The 18,436-nt window shown below is 37.0% G+C and overlaps 1 protein-coding gene across 1 annotated transcript; it reads right to left on the bottom strand.

Annotated features, from left to right (window-relative positions):
• Positions 1-4,100: 4,100 nt before the first annotated feature.
• Positions 4,101-9,096, bottom strand: LOC145086619 (uncharacterized). Its single transcript, XM_079024437.1, has 7 exons — positions 8,421-9,096; positions 6,092-6,598; positions 5,898-6,008; positions 5,674-5,793; positions 5,526-5,573; positions 4,992-5,422; positions 4,101-4,899 (listed from the first exon to the last, which is right to left on the bottom strand). The coding sequence occupies exons 1-7, from the start codon at positions 8,893-8,895 to the stop codon at positions 4,267-4,269; spliced, it is 2,325 nt and encodes a 774-aa protein (XP_078880563.1). The 5' UTR covers positions 8,896-9,096; the 3' UTR covers positions 4,101-4,266.
• Between the last annotated feature and the right edge of the window lie 9,340 nt (positions 9,097-18,436).

Here is an 18,436-nt window from a genome sequence, read left to right as displayed (position 1 = left end):
CTTTGTGACTTTGTGCATAATCATTACAAGAGGATCAATGCATATATGTTTAGAATCTAACAGATTTCGATAAATGATAGGAATTTGGAATTCTTACATTTTCGATAAGGATTTGGGAGTGTGAAAAGAGAATCATTGAAAAGATGTTCAATCGATCTAGTTCACAAAGTAAGGATCATAGACAAACATAGAGTGCATACTTGGTGTATGGCAAAACTATTGTTTAGAAAAACATAGTGTACATGCTCGGAGCATGGGACAACTATTGTTTTAATTCAAGAATAAAGGTGATAAAACCGAAACAATGAATAATGAGTAATCACTATGTTGATAAATACAAAGTGTTTTATTTATATTCATAGTTTTGATACCATATTAGATTCATTTATTCTTGTGTTTCATTTTGCGTGTTTTGACTTCCAGAATAAACTAGGTTATTCTTTCTGAATGACTAAGTTATTCAAATCATCCACAGCCGGTCATATGTTGGAAGTAGATACGAATCAAGACTGTCATGGGTTGGGCTTGTAGAGGTCTAAGATGTTGGACAAGGTGGTGCTACAACACTCATGAGTGCTCATAAGTTCTGAGTATTAGATTCAACCCGCGCTCATTGGAATCACTTCATGGATTTTATCACGAGTGATCATGAGACGATAATATCTTATATTCTTCAAACCTAGAGATATGAGTTGTTACTATGAGTTGGTTGTACATTGATTGCACGAAACGCATTGGTAACTCGATGTTATAAAACGTGCCTTTATGTATGATTCAACAAGTAGTAGAACAAGCAAAATGAGTCGAAGTTTATCCATTCCTTTTACCATTAGGGATAAAAGCGATATATGTGGGCCCCTTGATGATTTAATGATGATACATGTGAGTGCTTGGCCAAGCCAGGGCTGATTTGATTTGTTCAATCAGTCAGTCATCACGAATCAGAAATCGGGAAACAATAAATGGACAGAGAGAATGATTGATAATCCATGTCTCAGTCCATATGATATAATGAATAGAGGAATATATGATCACTTATCTAATGGACAAGTCATTGACAAAGGTCAGAGATCATCGAGAAGGTTAGAGCTCGACGGAAGCTTTTGAGAGCTACGATTGCCAGTCGGTTCTTGAAGTCATACTTGGAATAATAGTTTTAGACTTATCCAAGTGGGAGACTGTTGGATTAATGCCTAAGTCCATAACTATAATTGGTAAGACTTGACCCGACCCGGATAGACTATAATGAGAGAAATAACACTTAAGGTTGATTAATATATTATAAGTTCTAATATATATTAATAAGATTATTTAATTAGTATTGATCAACAATTAATCTAGTATTAATTAAGTGATCAAAAGAAGGCTAATTAAATATATGGGTTGATTGTGTAAATCATCTATACTTATATAGTGGGCTAATGCTCCATGGATTGTCAAGTTGGGCTAAAACCCATAAGATGTTCCGTGGATGCTCCATGGTGTATTTGAACCATGGATCCAAAGAAATGGAAAGCCATGACAATTATGGTTTACCCTAGTTGTAACAACTATATAAGATCACATTCTTTGGGAAAAATCGGCCACTATGTGTGGAAAAAAGGGCTAGCCGATTTTCATGGAGTGTTCAAGTTTCTCTCAAGTTATTCCAAATGTATTTGGTGTTGTGTGAACCATTTGAGGTGTCACACTTGAGGCACTAGGCACTCAAGCTTCATGAAGATATTCTACATCAAAGAGGTATGTATTCTGTCTTGTTATATTCATTGTTTTGTATGCTAGATTAGGATAATACCTTGGATGTTCATATTTGTATGTATAATAGAGCAAAACATAGATCCAAGGTATTTAGGGTTGCATGTACACTGAGGAGTGTTAGAATGCTCAAAACCCAACACATACCCTTCCAGGGTGAGACCTTCAGTAGTACACGGTCTCCAACATAGGAACTTTATACCTTCTGATAGAGAATAATGCAAGACTTCTAGACCCAAGCTTGCTTCTAGGCTCTAGCTTCAAAGCTTCATCACCACCTTCTTCTTCCTTTGAAACCACAAAAACACACACTCAAGCTTCAAAATGCAACAATGGAGCTAGGGTTTGCAAGAGAAGACGTTTCTAATGACAGAGGATGGAATGGGGTGGGGAAATGGGACTAAATGTTCAATATATAAGGTCTAAACCTTCAAGATTAGGGTTTTTGTCCGGACAGAGTACACCCATCGTACGCATTGTATGTCCAGCGTACTCCCAAAACAACGTTGTTTCTTTTAATGCTCCTTATGCCTAGCGTACCATGTAGTACGCCCAATATACGTGTGTCCGATTGAAAATTACAATAATGCCATTATGGGCCATTTTGTACTCTTTCTCATACACGGGGACCAAAATGCAATATTTAATAATAAAAAGGATTGCAATTGAAAATACCTTAATCTCGGGATGTTACAGGTTATATTTAGAATGAAAAAAAGGTTAGGAACGTGAGAATGATTTTGGACTAATCGTTTATCTAGGGGTAAAATCGGAATTTTACTATCTTATCAAATATTAATTACACATTGGAAAGTCAATGATTTCTATTAAGTAGAAATGTAACTGACCTTTTTTTTCCACGATTATTGCCTGATAATTAAAAAATGTTTGGTATACAAGATATTAGATTTTCTGTTGTTTGCTAAGGTCAATGATGGCATATCCAATTTCATCATTTTGTAGCAGACAATTGAAAGAAAGACAGTATTTTAATTATAAATACTTTAAGCATACTCATTAAGGAATATGGGAATTAATATATATGGCAGCTGCAACATGCACATGTCAAGCTATATGGTTGAAGAATATTTTGAGTGAATTATATTTCACATATAAAGATCTGGCTAAAGTATATATTGATAACGAATCTACAATTTTACTTTCAAAGAATCATGTGTCATACAGTCGAAACAAGCATATCAACATAAAATCATATAAAAATATGTGGAAGATAGAAGATATTTTCACGAAGGCTTTGAAGGCACATAGATTTTTGAAAATAGTGAATTTAGTTGGCATGTGCAGTTGGGTTTGAGGGGAAGTGTTAGAAGTCGAACTCAAGTCGATCAAAGTCAACAATGAAGAAGGGGCGAAAGATAAAAATTAACAATGGTGACTAATATGGACACATGGCAGTTTTTGGAGAAACATGGGGTGAGTAAGACTAGCATTAATTTCTAACACTTTTTTTTTTAAACGGCAAACTATTCTACTCTAATCTAATCCTAGACACCACCTATGTTTCATAGTGAGACTTGAACCCATGACATCTCATTTGAGAGAGTCATTCCTTACCGCTAGGCCAAAGGCCCTTTGGTATCTCTCGTTTCAACACTTAGCCATTAAGTTTTCTTAACTCTTAAGTATTTCACTATTTCCTTAGTTTGTTGTCCTATAAATAGATGTAGTGTGCTGTTGTAAAATGTATGAAGAAAGAAAGTAAGTGAAATACAAGATATAGAGTTGTAACTCTCTTTAAAAAATAAAGTTGTTCCTGTATGAGTAATTTTTTACTACCGTCATTGTTTTATAAATCCCAACAAACCTACAACTTGGGAAAATCATATCAGAAGCCAATTCCTAATGTCACTGGCTTCAGTGCTATTAGTGGGAGAAAAATTAGAGTAAAAAAATGCATACTAGCAAGACTAAACCTTAAAAAGCAGTTTATGTCTTTCAATAAAATGAAATAAAACCTTAAGAAGCAATTATATATTTCAGTGTTAGTATAGCCTATAGGTTCAGGTCCCTTAAAAAAACACACACACTACTAACGTATGTATGTGAAAGTATGCTTGCAGAGAGAAAGCTCCTATATTTGAATGAAAAATAGATCGAGGTGCAAAACAAATGAAATAATACACCTATTTATAATTAAAATAAACATGAACATGCTTATCAACGTCATCTCCCATAAACTCGGTCTAACTTAACCATTTCTCATGTGCAACTTCTAAAATCATGGGTATAATCCCTTTATTTTAGCAAGGCGCGATCAAACACTTCTGGATCGGATCCAACTCATGACCCGTTAAACCAACCCAATAACCCAACATGGCCGTGTATAATGATAAGATCACTATATTATTTTGTAGTTAATATGTTTCGGTAATGACAAATCCAGGCTATTTTACTCTATGATTTCACAACAGCTATTTTCCAAGAATCAAACCATTACAATGTAGTTCACAACTTCCACTATATATGATCCCCATGATCTCAAATATATTATCAAATCAGTATTTCTCTATCCCAATAAGAATAATCTCTTTTCTTACCAAAAATACTACGCCCATATATGGCACTCATCAAGTCAAGGACAAGAGGGAACTGCAAGGTCGCAAACGAAGTAATTGGTAGGCATGTCAACACAGCTATAGGGATAAGAACCCTTGAGTGGCTTCGACCAAATACAAGATACAAAGTTGCAGCAAAAGCTACTATCATGGCTGTGGTTGAAATGAACAAGGTGGTCAAACCAATTATCAACTTTGTAGGCAACTTGAAGAGAAAGTCTTGCTCAGCAAAACGTGCAGTGAGAATCGACAAAAACATTAATAGTGACGTAACAGCTGCAAATAATGATATGGCATCTGATATTGCGAATATAGTGAAGGCGGTTTTGTAGGTAAAAATTGGTATTCCAGTATCCTGGTTGCTTCCTCCGGGAACTGTAATGGCTGCTGCAAACACAATGGTGATGATCAATGCAGCTGTAATTGTATAAGACTTTGCAGTAGACTTCATCGATTTTTCTCCCTCAATCACCAAGTCTTTGTGCTCTCTAGTAAATACCATTTTTGGTGTTTCGCCGCTAGAGTTCTTTTGAATGATGCTTAGAGGACACACAAATCCTTCAACTTCCTACAAGATTACAATATGTTAACAAGGCTTAATAAACAAATGTTGATATTTAATCATCATGTATGGCGATTTTGAATCATAGAGATTCCTACCTTAAACCATAGTAGTTCTCGTTGTATCTGTAAAGCTGCCCCTGATATAAGATTCAGTTTAGTGGATGGTGCCAATCTTGCAGCCAAGTGCAATAGGTTATTCCCAGAAGAGTCTTTAATTGTTCGATATATATTCCTATGTTCGCTCATTTCATAGAGTAGGTTGTAAACCTTTTCTGATCGATTTATCACAGTATATTGAATAACGTTGTGGCCATCTTCATTAGCACTCATAATTGCACTTGGGAAGAAAGACACAATACGCTGTACCACCTCGTATGAATTTTGTCTTGGGGCTTCAAGAATTGGATTTGTGTAATACTGAGGGAAAGAGCTCGAATGTTTTGTATTAATTGTCAAACGACATGCATCCTCTAATAGTTCCATAGCATCTTTATGAATTCGAACTCTCTCTTTAATAAATGGAGACACTGCAACATACACCCAAATGAGCATCTCAAACAAAGGAATAACTTTTGGTCTTTTTTTTTTTTTTTTGGTAATACAATGATGGTACTTGATGATTCATCTTACCTAATATCCTAACGATCCGCAGTAAAAACATAAGACAATATTCAGTCACTGCATTAGTCGATAGAATGTTTGTTAGATGGACCAGGTTATGATCGGAATGCGCAACCAACAAGTTAAAAATTGAAGGAAACATAGACTCATGACCTACCGATACAGCATGGGAGAATACAAAGCAAGGATACACATGGACTACATCTTTCCAAAATGTCAAAAATACAATCTCCACAGGTTTGGCAAGAGAAGACTCGTTGCTCGACCATATCAGTCCCTTCAGTATAAAAAGTGGATTACAAGAAATTCTGTTGTGACGCCCTATAAATAATTACACAATATGTAAAAGAACATGCAGAATCAAGTTAAAAATCAACAAACCTATATATTCTTCCAATATACTAAGTTCGCATGGGAAATTTTGAGCTATAGCCATCAGCACTGCATCAGTATGCAATGTTTTGTAATGCTGCATCAGATCCTTCGCAAAGCCTACATATATTCCAAAGTCAGCCATTTTCGTTTAAGTGGGTAGTTCTTTTAACTATTTGAACTGGAGTCGAGCCGACACTTACCAAAATCTTTGGAGGAAATAACATTAACTAAATGCTCATCACCACTTGTGCCAGAAAACAGCGCATCCTTCTCTATGTCAGTATTAATGTATTTCAACAGTTGCTTAGACGTCTCGGTATGCATATTAGAGAGAGCTATGGCTAGTGGTGTGTGACCCTCGTTGTCCTTGGCTAACAACAAATCTGGGTTTCCTTGCACCAGTATGTCAACAGCTTCGGTGTTGCCAACTATAGCAGCAACATGGAGCAGTGTGCTTCCATCTGAATTTCTCACATCCAATAGCTGTGTGTTCTCTGGTATGACATCCAACAGTTGCTGCAAGAACCATGGCTTCTTGGAAGTACCAACTGCTACATGGAGCGCTGTGTTTCCGTTATTTGTGATTTTATTTAACACTGTAACTTCTCGTTCCCTCAAAACTATTTCAACACCAGTCCATTCTCCTCCGAGGGTAGCCTTATACAATTGTTTCTGATCCTCTGCTCTTTCTTGATCTCGTAGTGTATCTAAATTTCCATCATGTTGTTATAAAGGTGATAACTAAAGACTGAATATATGTGGATCCTCTAATTTAATCCAAACATTTACACTCCACTCCCGAAAAGAAAACGGAAGAAAACAAAAGTAAGGAATTGATCTTCCTTTCCTTTCTCTCTGGTTCCTTTCCGATTTAGGAAGATAGTTTATAAAGAAAATTAACTTGAATCTTATTTTCTTTTCTCTTCTTTTCTCTCGTTAAATGAAACTCGAGAGCAATCCGTTAGGGATTTCAAAGGATGAAAAAGAAAACCATTGACATACATACACACACACATGCATCATGCACACATAGAGACATTCATATAGGACTGTTCACTATTTGGATAAAACCGAATTGTCCAATTGGACAATTTGGATCGGACTATTTGGTTCGGATATTCGGATTTTTGGATTGGTTTTTAGCAAAACCGAATTATTATTTTGGATTTTGGATTGGTTTTGGTTTACAAAATAAAAACCGAATAGTCCAAAAAAACCGAATTGCAATTTGTTATTTTGTTCTTTTTAATATATATCTTTAATAAATTATTCTTTTAGTATATTAAAAATTTCCATCTATTATAATACTTTAATATATACTTCTTATAAAAAAAAGATTGTCTATAAAGTAGTAAATTATAATATATTTTTCTTGATAGTTATTTATAAGTTTTAATTCACAACTAATTAAACAATATTTTTTAGTTTATATTATAAGGTAAGTTAATACTAAAGTTATATATTGGTTGAAATGTCTTAATTTTTGAAAACCGAATTGTAAAAAACCGATCCAACCGAATTATAATTTGGTTGGATCGGATCGGATTTGAATTTAGTTTGGACTATTTGGATCTATGTTTTGAAAACCGAAATTAATTTGGATTCACTTGGATCGGATTAAACCGATCCATCCAAACGAACACCCTTACATACATACATTCAATTGCAGGCCTAAAACGGCTTATGGGCCGGGTCTAAAAGATTATTTTAATGGGGCACTTTGCTGTACTTCATATAAACATCGTATGTGCATAGAGGTAAAGTCCACCAATCAATGGTCAAACAAGCTAATGCAAGTGTTAAGGGTTTTTAGGTCATTTTACATGTTATATCTTTGCAACAGATTTAGTCAGTGACATGGGAATTGGGAGAGACTTGCCTCTCAAAACTCAAAAGCCAGAACCCTTTGTTTCTTTTGATTTGAGTCACAATTTAAGGAATAAGAGTTTACAATTTAGCAATTAAACCCTAGGAACCCCACTGCTTAGACCATCTCCAATGCATTGAACTCATATGAGTTTATTGGATTGATACATATACATTTCACTCACTATACAACTTTACCCATTAAACTCTACATTCCATTAAACTCTATAAAATTTAATGGATTGTCACATCATTTATCCTTTTCTTTTTATTTATTATTATTTTTAAAAAATTAATTAGCATGAAATTAAAAATTAAAAACTACAATTAAAATTAACATTAATTAAAAAATTAAAATAAAAAATAATTTATATATATATGTGTGTGTGTGTGTGTGTGTGTGTGAGGAGAGAGAATATAGAGTTGAATGGGGATTGAACTCCCCATTCCATTGAATCCTAGTCACTTTCCCATAATGGGGATTTTGAGTTTAATGAGATTAAACTCCCCGTTAAACCCTCTATTGAACTCCCATTGGAGATGGCCTTAGTCTCAGTCGGGAATAGACGTCACAACTTAACACTAGACAGTCTAGACTCAACTCTTTTACATTAAAAGCTATAAATGCATCATCATATATGAGTGTTAGTTTAAAGATTTTACCTTCAACGACTAGCAATTCTGGTGGAACAACAGCCGGAGCATACATGGTCTCCAATTCATCCCATACTTCTTTTCCACAGAAGTCAGCTACATTTCTCTCTTGAGAGAGCTTTGCTTTGAGACGATCCACAACATAGGTGAGTGTTTGTTTAGAGAGAGCACCAAGAATCCAACCCTTCACCAGAGCATCTGATCTTCTCCACAGCTTGTGATGAGTTTGATGGTCTTCACCCACGTTCTCCTTCTCTGAAACATTATGACTGGTTTGAGGGCTGACATGTGTTCCATCAATGAAACCAAGCATACCATGACTCTCTAACAGACATAGCATTTGTGTTTTCCAAATCTCATACTCATCCATTCCACTTAACTTCAAGGTAACAAAACTGGGGGTATAAACATTTGATGGGTGTGGGTATGGGTTTTCTTCACCAACTTCTAGTGTGACATGTGGAGTAGAGCTTGAGCCTGCCATCTTTGTATTTTTTTTTTATTTCTTTCTTTCTTTAAATCCTGGTTACTCCTCTTGCATACATGTCTTATATAGGAAAACGGATTTGATTTGTGGTGCCCACAAAAGCCACTTTAACATGTGGAAAAAATATCTTTATTTATTTGAGTAGAAATTTATCAGTAAACTGTGTATAAGAACGTTTTCAGCAACCAACGTTTAGCTTGAAACATTGATCATTGAGACTACTTTCTTTGTATTTTTGGTTTGTTTCTGTCAATCCTCCTTCTATATTCACATGTTATATAAAGATAAAGTTGATTTGTGGTGCCCACAAAAGCGACTTTAAAATTGCGTCCTCCCCAAGTAATTCCCTCATATAATAAAAGTTTTAAGCAAAGAATATTTGTTACAAAAGTTGAGACGAATTTAATATGAAATTATTTATCAAAATATAATAGAAGTAACTGAACCTCATTCTTTTACTACAAAATGAAAAGAACGAACACCTTTGTATATGCAGTCATCTACCTGGAGTTCAAGCTTCTGCCACTGTGACATTTGAATTAGAGCTTATTGATATAAAGTTTACAAATAAGGTTAATATTGGAAGCTTGGTATGACAGTTTTACTAAATATGGATTCCCTGTTTTAAAATTCAGGGTGTTAATTAAAATATGAAATTCATGTTCCACTGTGATAAATAGCCTAAATCTTATTATCATAATTCCCTAAATTCTTCATCAAATTCGAAAAATAAGAATGAAACCGAACTCAAAATTAGTTAGGACTTTGAAATCATGGATTTCATATAGGAAACAGTTAATTACATCCCCAGTCCCCATATGAATATTCTTTTTCGCTTTTTACAAAATCAAGGTCAAAAATAAAATAATCATTCAAATGCTGATGAACTCGAATATATGAGTAGGGTTAGGTTCAGTAGAGAACTATAATTAACCAAAGAACCAATTTTTTTTTCAACTTTTAGAACTTATTTTTTATCAAAAAAAAAAACTAAAAATACAGAAATTCATAACTTTTTATCATTTTTCCAATGATACAAAATTCGAATTTTTACGTCAAATTCACAATGTGAATCTTTGAAAATTCACAACGTGAATATGGATTCACACGGTGAATCCAAAAAATATTTTTTACATTCACAATGTTAATATATGAATTTAGATATTTTTAGATTTTTTTTTTCGATAAAAATAAGCTCTAGAAATTGAAAAAAAGATTTGGTTCCTTGAAGAACCGATGATTATGGTTCTCTATTGAACTTTTCCCTATATGAGTATTAGTTTGTAATTCAATTTACACTCATAGATAGAGATGGAGCAAACAGATAAGGAGTGTAGTAGAGCATATCTGAGAGTTCAAGAGGTGATGTCTGCAGTAATGGCGTCTTTTCTTCTTCTTCTTGGTTGTCTCCTGCAAGCAATTTTTCTTTATTCTTCCCTGTAAACATGTGGTTTTGTGTTTATGAAGATAAAGAGGTCCATGAATATCTAACCAGAGGTAGGTGCAACAAAAGACAAATATCTTTTTCTTTGATTTGCGGAGGCAAACAAAAGCAAGAAATCAATAACTTGATCAAATAGAGGTTTCTTTTCATCACATTCTTGATTTCTTTAGATTTTTTCACAAGAACCTTATGTAATCAATGATATATTTACCCTCTCCATGTATCTGTCCTAATTTTTTGGAACAAAAACTGCAACCGAAAGTTCTTTAGTATACTAGAATGGAAATTGTGTTTGAATCGAAAACAAAAAAGAAAAAATAGAAAAATATCTAATTTAAATAGATTTGGTAATGAGTTTTTTTTTTTAAGAAATGAAATGTCTTTTTTAAGAAACCAGTTTTTTTTAGGTGACATGGGGGCATAGGGCCGAGAGTACTATCACTACAAGAAAAGTCACTTTTAGTGACCAATTTTTTAGTGACGACTCAAAATCTAGTCTCTAAAACATTTATTAGTGACCATATATTAAGTGGTCACTAAATTTTGGTAGTGCTGTTAAAAAAATGACATCACTTTCACTAAAAATGATATCAATATCATAGTTTGATTGATGTAAAATACACCCTTAACTTTCAACAAGAGTGCATCAGGCCATACAAATCATTAACTTTATATAAATATAATAATTGGATGTTGACCAATCTATTTTCTTACTGTATGATAACAAAATCTTGCAATCTATTTGCTTACTGTAAAAATCCTAACTCAACTAAAGAGATAATCACAACCTGCATAACATAAACATCACTTGTTCAAGTTCATCAAACATATTCCCTAAAGGAAAAAAAAGCAATTGATAGAATCATAAAGAAATCTGAACACAAAATATTGAAGGTGTGGTTCTGCCGACTGCACAGTTCCATTCACTTGAAAAAATTGTTACCTGAGTAATATTCCAAAGTGTTTGAGCAGCAACTATAGTTTGAATAGATGATTGATATTTCTATAACAAACGAGGAGATCAAATCTTCCATTGAAATCGTTTTGCAGAGATAGAGAGGAGAGGATATATGAAACTAACGATGACGGAGGACGGCAACGGGGATGGAGGAGGGCAACGTTGGAGAAGGAGGTCGGCGTCTGAGGGGGCGTGATGGAGTTGTCAACAAACTTCAGACATTTTCGCTTTGAAAAAACATACAACACCTTCATAAACTTGGCGATGAGGAAGAAGATGTGTGAAGGATGCGCATTTTGGAAGAAGGAAAAAGAATCAGTCAACCCTTTTTTTACTGCGGACCGAATCAACTCTTTTTTATGGAATGAGTAAGATATGTGGACCGGGTCAGATACAAATCAAACAACCTGACCGAACCGAATCAGACAAAAACGTTTGGCCAGACCGATCAGCAACAAATCAAACAGCCCCTTTGTTATTGGTGATTTTAGTGTCACCATGTCATTTTAAGTAATTGTAACTAACATGTGAGCTAAGGGGCTTCATGATTTATACTCTAATATATGTACGGGGGTTGTGCGAAGTGCATGCATGTATAAGATCGAGTCAGAAGCCGGTTCGATGACTAGTCGGGGGTCCGGGGTTTCCAAAGGGGCAGCTCCCCTTTGGCGGGGTCTAGGGGCAGCGCCTGTGACAACCCGAAATTTCCATTTGTACGAACTTTATCTATTCAATAGAAGCTAGTCCAGACTCAGTGATTTTCAGACTTTTCCGAATAAGTTTGTGTACATTAGGGTTTACGTTTAAGGAGATATCAGGAGAGTGGATGCTCCTGGTTTTGTGAAATTTGAGCATTCCAAGTTTCAAAATGTTACAGTCCAATTTCCAGAATAAAAATATTTTATGCCAAAATATTTCAGGACTATAAATAGATTTCTGAATTAAATTAATTCATAATTCACAATTCCAAATAGAGAAAAGCCATTTTCTCTCTCACGGATCTTCGGGTTTTCATCCCAGATTGTGAGTCTACTTTCCTAGATGTGTTTTATTACTTGTTTTATGCTTTATAACATAGATTACATGTCTAAAATACAAGATCCGGGAGCTTACGGCCCAAGAGCGTTCTTGGGTTGTAAACTCCAAAACAAGGCCTAAAAGCTACCTAGTCCCATTTCATTGTTAGGCAACTAGTTAAGGACTTAATGTATAAACATTAGAGGCTAGAAATCAATCAAGAACCACTCGTTATAGGAGTTTACGGCCAAGGATATCTCTTGGGCCGTAAACCCCTTTTTCAAGGGCTATAAGTGCCCTAAATCACCCCTAAGGCTTAAGACATTTACCCTCTAATGCTTGTAGCTATTTTGGACACCAAAACACTTCAAAATCATATAGTTTTAGGAGTTTACGGCCAAGGCTATGCTCTTGGGCCGTAAACCCCTTTTTCAAGGGCTAAGAGTGCCCTAAACACCCCTAAGGCTTTAAGACAATTACCCTTTGATACTTGTAACTTGATTGGGGAGTAAATGACATCAAAATCATCCCTTAAAGGGAGTTTACGGCCAAGGAACATCACTTGGGCCGTAAACTCCAAGTGAAGGCACAAATGTGTGCCTATTGTCCCCTTTAGCCTTAAGCAAAAACATAGAAGCTATCCTACATGTGCAAGTGACTTAAATGAAATAAAACCACCACCCCATAGGAGTTTACGACCGTAATCTCTAGGGGATATGGTCTTTAGGCCGTAAACTCCTCTATGGAGCATTCTAGGGCCTTAAACTACTTCAAGAATTATTCCAAGTGGGGAGTTCACGGTCGTAAACTCAAGGGTTTACGACTGTAAACTCCAAAGGTGGGGTTTGTTGGGTGGTGAACTCTTATACAAGGCCTTTGGAAGCTTCAAACCCTTTTGCATTGTCCCGTAGCAACTTAGATGCAACCATTAGGACCTTTAACACTTATGCAAAGTGTTTTCATGTTCCTAAGTGTCCTAACTTATTTTGTTAAGTTATTATTTGGCTAATTAGTTATATATATATATATATATATATATATATATATATATATATATATATATATATGCTTATTATATGATAACTAGGCTTGTGCGTGTAAGCAAGTCTCCGTTTGCCACCTAGCACGGTATCCGATACTACAGTCCAATCTACTCACCACAAGTGAGTTCATACCCCTTTAATCAACCTTTGAAATGCTTTTAAATGTTTTAAATACTTTATGGGGGGGGGGATACAAGTTAAATACTTACAGTTATTGCATCAATCACATGTGATTGCATTAATCACATGTGATTAATAACTAGAAAACCAATGATTTATTCACTGTTCAAACTGTTTATCAAATTGTTTCACTTCAAAATGTTTTACAAACTATTTAACTTATCAAATGCTTTTATTAAACTTTAGTTTATTCCTTATAAAATTGCATGCCCATATATGTATAGATATATAAGTAATGTTTAAAGGGCTTAGGAAGGCCATCCGCCCTATTTCCTTTTTCTCGATTTGGATGTGGTCTGGTGGGATTTCGGGTGACCATCCGAGGGTCGTTTCAATATTAGTTATATATCATATATACATGTATAGACATAAAAGTACTTCCATATTCATTCTTATCAGTACATCAATAGTTAGTTACCATCGGGGTAACACAGGAACATATACAACTATACTAGAAACAGAACATATACAACTATACTAGAAACAGAACATATACAACTAGACTAGAAGGAGAACATATACAACTATACTAGAAACAGAACATATACAACTATACTAGAAGGAGAACATATACAACTATACTAGAAACAAAACATATACAACTATACTAGAACGAGAAACATTACATATACATGAACACGTTAACAATTGTGATCCACTGTGTCGGAGCATGCCTTAAATGTCATGGCCCGAGTTGTAGCCAAAATTCTCTTGGAGGGAGAGCGTGAGTTTGCGTATAGATCTATACTGGATTGACTATCCTACACCTTGCTGCTAGCTACAGCCGGACCTGCAGGTCTGCGGGTGCCAAACGTCATTCTGTTATTACGACCATTCATTATGTCGTTGTTACCAGTCGATAGCATGGTGCAATTTATCACATTATACCTTAATATAAATCCGGTTTAAGGTAGTTAGTACAACAGTAGTTCCTATTATACAAAACTACAGTACTACAATGATTTACCCATTACATATTTTGGTGATAACCTCACTTAAACATTAACGTACAAACTATATTTTATTGAATGATAGTTACACTTGGGAAATTACACACTTTTACAACAAACGAGCATACAAAACAGTTAGGCCTTGGTAGAAGGCTACTTTAATAGAAAATATAGGTTTTTCTGAGAGATTCAAACTTTTACAAACACTTACTTACATTTTTACAAACTTATACATTGAGACAGGTTCAAACGTTTTTGACAACAAACATTGACACTAAAATACTTATGAACTCACCAGCTTAATGCTGATAAACTCTTTCAAAATAACTTGTATTCTCAGGTCATCAGTAGACAGGTACCGAGGCCAGCTTTTGAGAAGATGGAGCGTATTCAAGACTCATCTTATTATTTTGACTTACATTATTTTGGTGTCTATAACTGTACAGAACACGCTTGTATTAAAATTATATATTTAATGCAATGGATGATGTTGTTTGCTTATTTACATTTACTGTGTTGTGATAGTATACATGACGTCCTCCGCCCCAGAACGTTTCCGCCGTTCTTGGTTTTGGGGTGTGACAGATTGGTATCAGAGCATTGTTTATAGTGAATCAAGTATATCAACCCATAAAAGATATACTAAACTATAAACCCATTAGGGATTAAAGCACTCTGACCAAGAGTCTATACTTTAAATATTAAAATATTTAATTAAGTATACTAGTCTGCATACATACTAAAATCAGTGTCACAATGACAAGAACAAAAGTATTACGATTGTTAAATATCACAAGCGAGCTCGGGGATGTATGGTCAGTCTTGGGAATGGCATAGCCTGATCAACTATGCTGGTCCTAGGAGTGATTAGCATATGCCCTAGAATGGTTGTGATGTGTTAACAAGTCTAAAAACTTACCAACAATACCACAAGAAGATCAGTAGAACTTAAACTTAAAATACTATAGGTGTATTTTGTACTACTAGTTACATGTATACCATATCCTTATACCTCTCTTCTCGCGTAGATCTAAATAGATGGATTCCATCATGGCGACCCGTACTTTCCAAATGAAGGCAATGCTGGGTGGATCGAAGAAGAGCCCGAAGATGACCATCCAATCCCTTTGGATGATCACCTCGCAGAAGGCTTTTCTGATGGATCTGACTCCGAGCCTGAAGTCAACAACCTACCGCTTGTAGGTCAAGCCCCGAACAACAATCCCCGACCAGCTTTTCCAGGTCCTACTCCCTTGTGGGCAACCAACTTGAATCGCTAGAGTGATGAACAGGGTCAACCCTTACCATACTTTGGGGACCGAACCTTTTACAACGTCAGCAATGGTGGCTCTGCTGACAGAGCTCTGCCTGTCATTATCCGTAGAATAGCTCGAAATGTCAAGCAAGGTCGAGCAGCCATCGACCGGGTCATGGAGATTGATGCCAACTCAGGTGTCAACACAGTCCGCATCCGCCGTCTTGAAGAAGACATGGAACGGACCCGGAGAACCAATGAAACCCTACAGCAACAGCTGGCTGCCTCCCGAGCTGAGGTCATGGAACTTCGAGCTCGTCAGAGAGCTCAGGATCGACACCTTCAGGAGATGTTTCGTCAAGTGTCGGACCTCAGGGCTCGCCCGAGGAATTCCCATCGCCGTTAGATGATGTCTAGTACATCTCTGTCTTTTGATTAAGGAATAGCCTTGAACATCTGTGCTCTAAGTGGCACTTGTCTGTAAAATATTCCTAACTTTCAGTACTCTAATTAGGAATCTAAGAACTATCAAACTTTCTGTATGGTATGATGTAAGACCTACTGTTAGGTCGATTTTCCCTGAACTTATTACATCTGTAATACCAGTATGATTGACATCTATCTAATATGTGGGAAAAATCTATACACTTGTGTTTTCCTAGTAATATTCCTTGCTATGTTTTCAAACACCCATTTAACTGTTGGGCTATGGTTAGTTAGTCCATGTGTCACTCTCACGTTGCTTACAAATTGATTCTTACCAATTTTTCTTATCTTTATAAACTTATAGCTGAAAGATGCCTCCTCGCAAATCTCCCAGGAATAACCCTGCACCTCCACCGCCTCCACCGCCTCCGGTCATCGATACTGTAGCCCTGAATGCTGCCGTAGCTGCAGCAGTGGCAGCTGCCATGGCTCAGTATCACTCATCCGATGCCAGCAGAGGTGGAACCCCTGTTGAATCTATTCCGGTCGAAATCCCTGTGCGCTCGAGAGAGTGCTCCTACAAGGATTTCACAAATTGCAAGCTGAAGCCTTTCTATGGCACCGGCGGAGTCATTGCCCTCTCGCAATGGTTCGAGAAGACTGAATCAGTCTTCGAAATCTGTTCATGCCCTGCTGCGTGCAAAGTTAAATATGCCGCATGCACCTTTGAGGGAAAAGCTCTAACGTGGTGGAACGGCCACGTTAAAGCCCTAACACTCGTCATGGCTAACGACATGGGATGGGAAACGATGAAGGACCTCATGACTGAGGAATACTGCCCGAGGGGCGAAATCCAGAAGTTGGAACAGGAACTCTGGAACCTGACCATGAAGGGCACCAATGTGATCGCTTACACTACCCGATTTAGCGAACTGGTGGCCCTCTGCCACAATATGGTTCCCACTGAGGGGAAAAAGATTGAACGGTACATATGGGGGCTAGTGCCTCCGTACCAGGGGAATGTCCTAGCATCAAACCCCGCTACCTTCGACAGTGCCAAGCGTTTGGCACAAAGACTCATTGACCATGGAGTCAAAACCCCTGCGACAACAACAAACCTAGCCATCCCAGAACCCTCCAAACCCGCTGAAACTAAGCGGAAGTTCTGGGATGACAAGAAGAAGCAGCGAGCTGCCAAGAAACAGCAAATCGTAGCAGTGCATGCTGCGGTAACCCCTGCTGCTATTACTGCTCCGATGAAGCAGTATGCTGGAAGTTTGCCGAAGTGCAACAAATGCAACTTCCACCACAACGGCTCCTACCGTGAAATGCAGTGCTCTAACTGCAACAGGAAAGGACACACCGTTCGTTTCTGTAAATTCCCGGCACAACCGATCTCCCAAGTCCCTGGCTCTGGCGCGAGCCCAACCTGCTATGGATGTGGCGAAACAGGCCACTTTAAGAGGGACTGCCCCAAAGCGAGAAATGCTGGAGGAGCAGGGAGGGTACTAGCTATAGGCCACGGGGAAGTAGTTGCTGACCCGACAGTGGTGACTGGTACGTTCCTCCTTGATAACTCATATGCATGCATTCTGTTCGATAGTGGAGCGGAGCGAAGCTTCGTAAACCACAAATTTGCTCGCTTGCTTAAGCAACAACCACATGCACTTAATGAACAATTCACAGTAGAAATGGCCAATGGGAAAACTGAAAGTACTAATAGCATATACTTAGGTTGTACCCTAACTCTAGATAACCATTCATTCCCAATCGACCTTATGCCGGTCGCAATAAAAAGCTTCGACGTTATTATCGGCATGGATTGGTTAAGTCTTCATCGCGCTGACATCATGTGCTACGAGAAAGCAGTCCGACTAAACCTCCCGTCTAACGAAACTCTTATAGTCTACGGCGACAAACCTGGTGCGAGTCTTCGCATTATATCAAGTATTCAAGCACAGAAATATCTGCGCAAAGAATACAACGCATTCCTTGCTCACGTCGTCGACACGAACCTAGAAACAAAGGAACTAAAGAATATCCCAGTAGTGAGCGACTTCCCCGACATTTTCCCAGAAGAGCTACCTGGATTACCTCCGCAACGACAAGTCGAGTTCAGAATCGACTTAGTCCCAGGAGCTACCCCAGTAGCCAAGTCGCCCTACCGTTTAGCACCAGCTGAGATGCAGGAGCTCTCTGGTCAACTTAACAAACTGCTCAGCAAGGGCTTTATAAGACCAAGTTTCTCACCATGGGAGCACTGGT

Source organism: Lactuca serriola, chromosome 2 (genome assembly GCF_051521515.1).
Source record: "Lactuca serriola cultivar US96UC23 chromosome 2, Lser_US96UC23_V15, whole genome shotgun sequence".
In the NCBI taxonomy this organism is placed as follows: Eukaryota; Viridiplantae; Streptophyta; class Magnoliopsida; order Asterales; family Asteraceae; genus Lactuca; species Lactuca serriola.
Note: the sequence above shows the minus strand (reverse complement) of the source record. Positions and strands in the feature narration are given on the sequence as shown.

Excerpts from the sequence above, each read along its gene's own strand:
- LOC145086619 (XM_079024437.1), bottom strand. The coding sequence starts at position 8,895 with ATGGCAGGCTCAAGCTCTACTCCACATGTCACACTAGAAGTTGGTGAA. Across the intron at positions 5,794-5,897 it reads TATATTGGAAGAATATATAG|GGACTGATATGGTCGAGCAA; the intron begins GTTTGTTGATTT and ends TTTATACTGAAG. Across the intron at positions 4,900-4,991 it reads GAGAACTACTATGGTTTAAG|GAAGTTGAAGGATTTGTGTG; the intron begins GTAGGAATCTCT and ends GTAATCTTGTAG.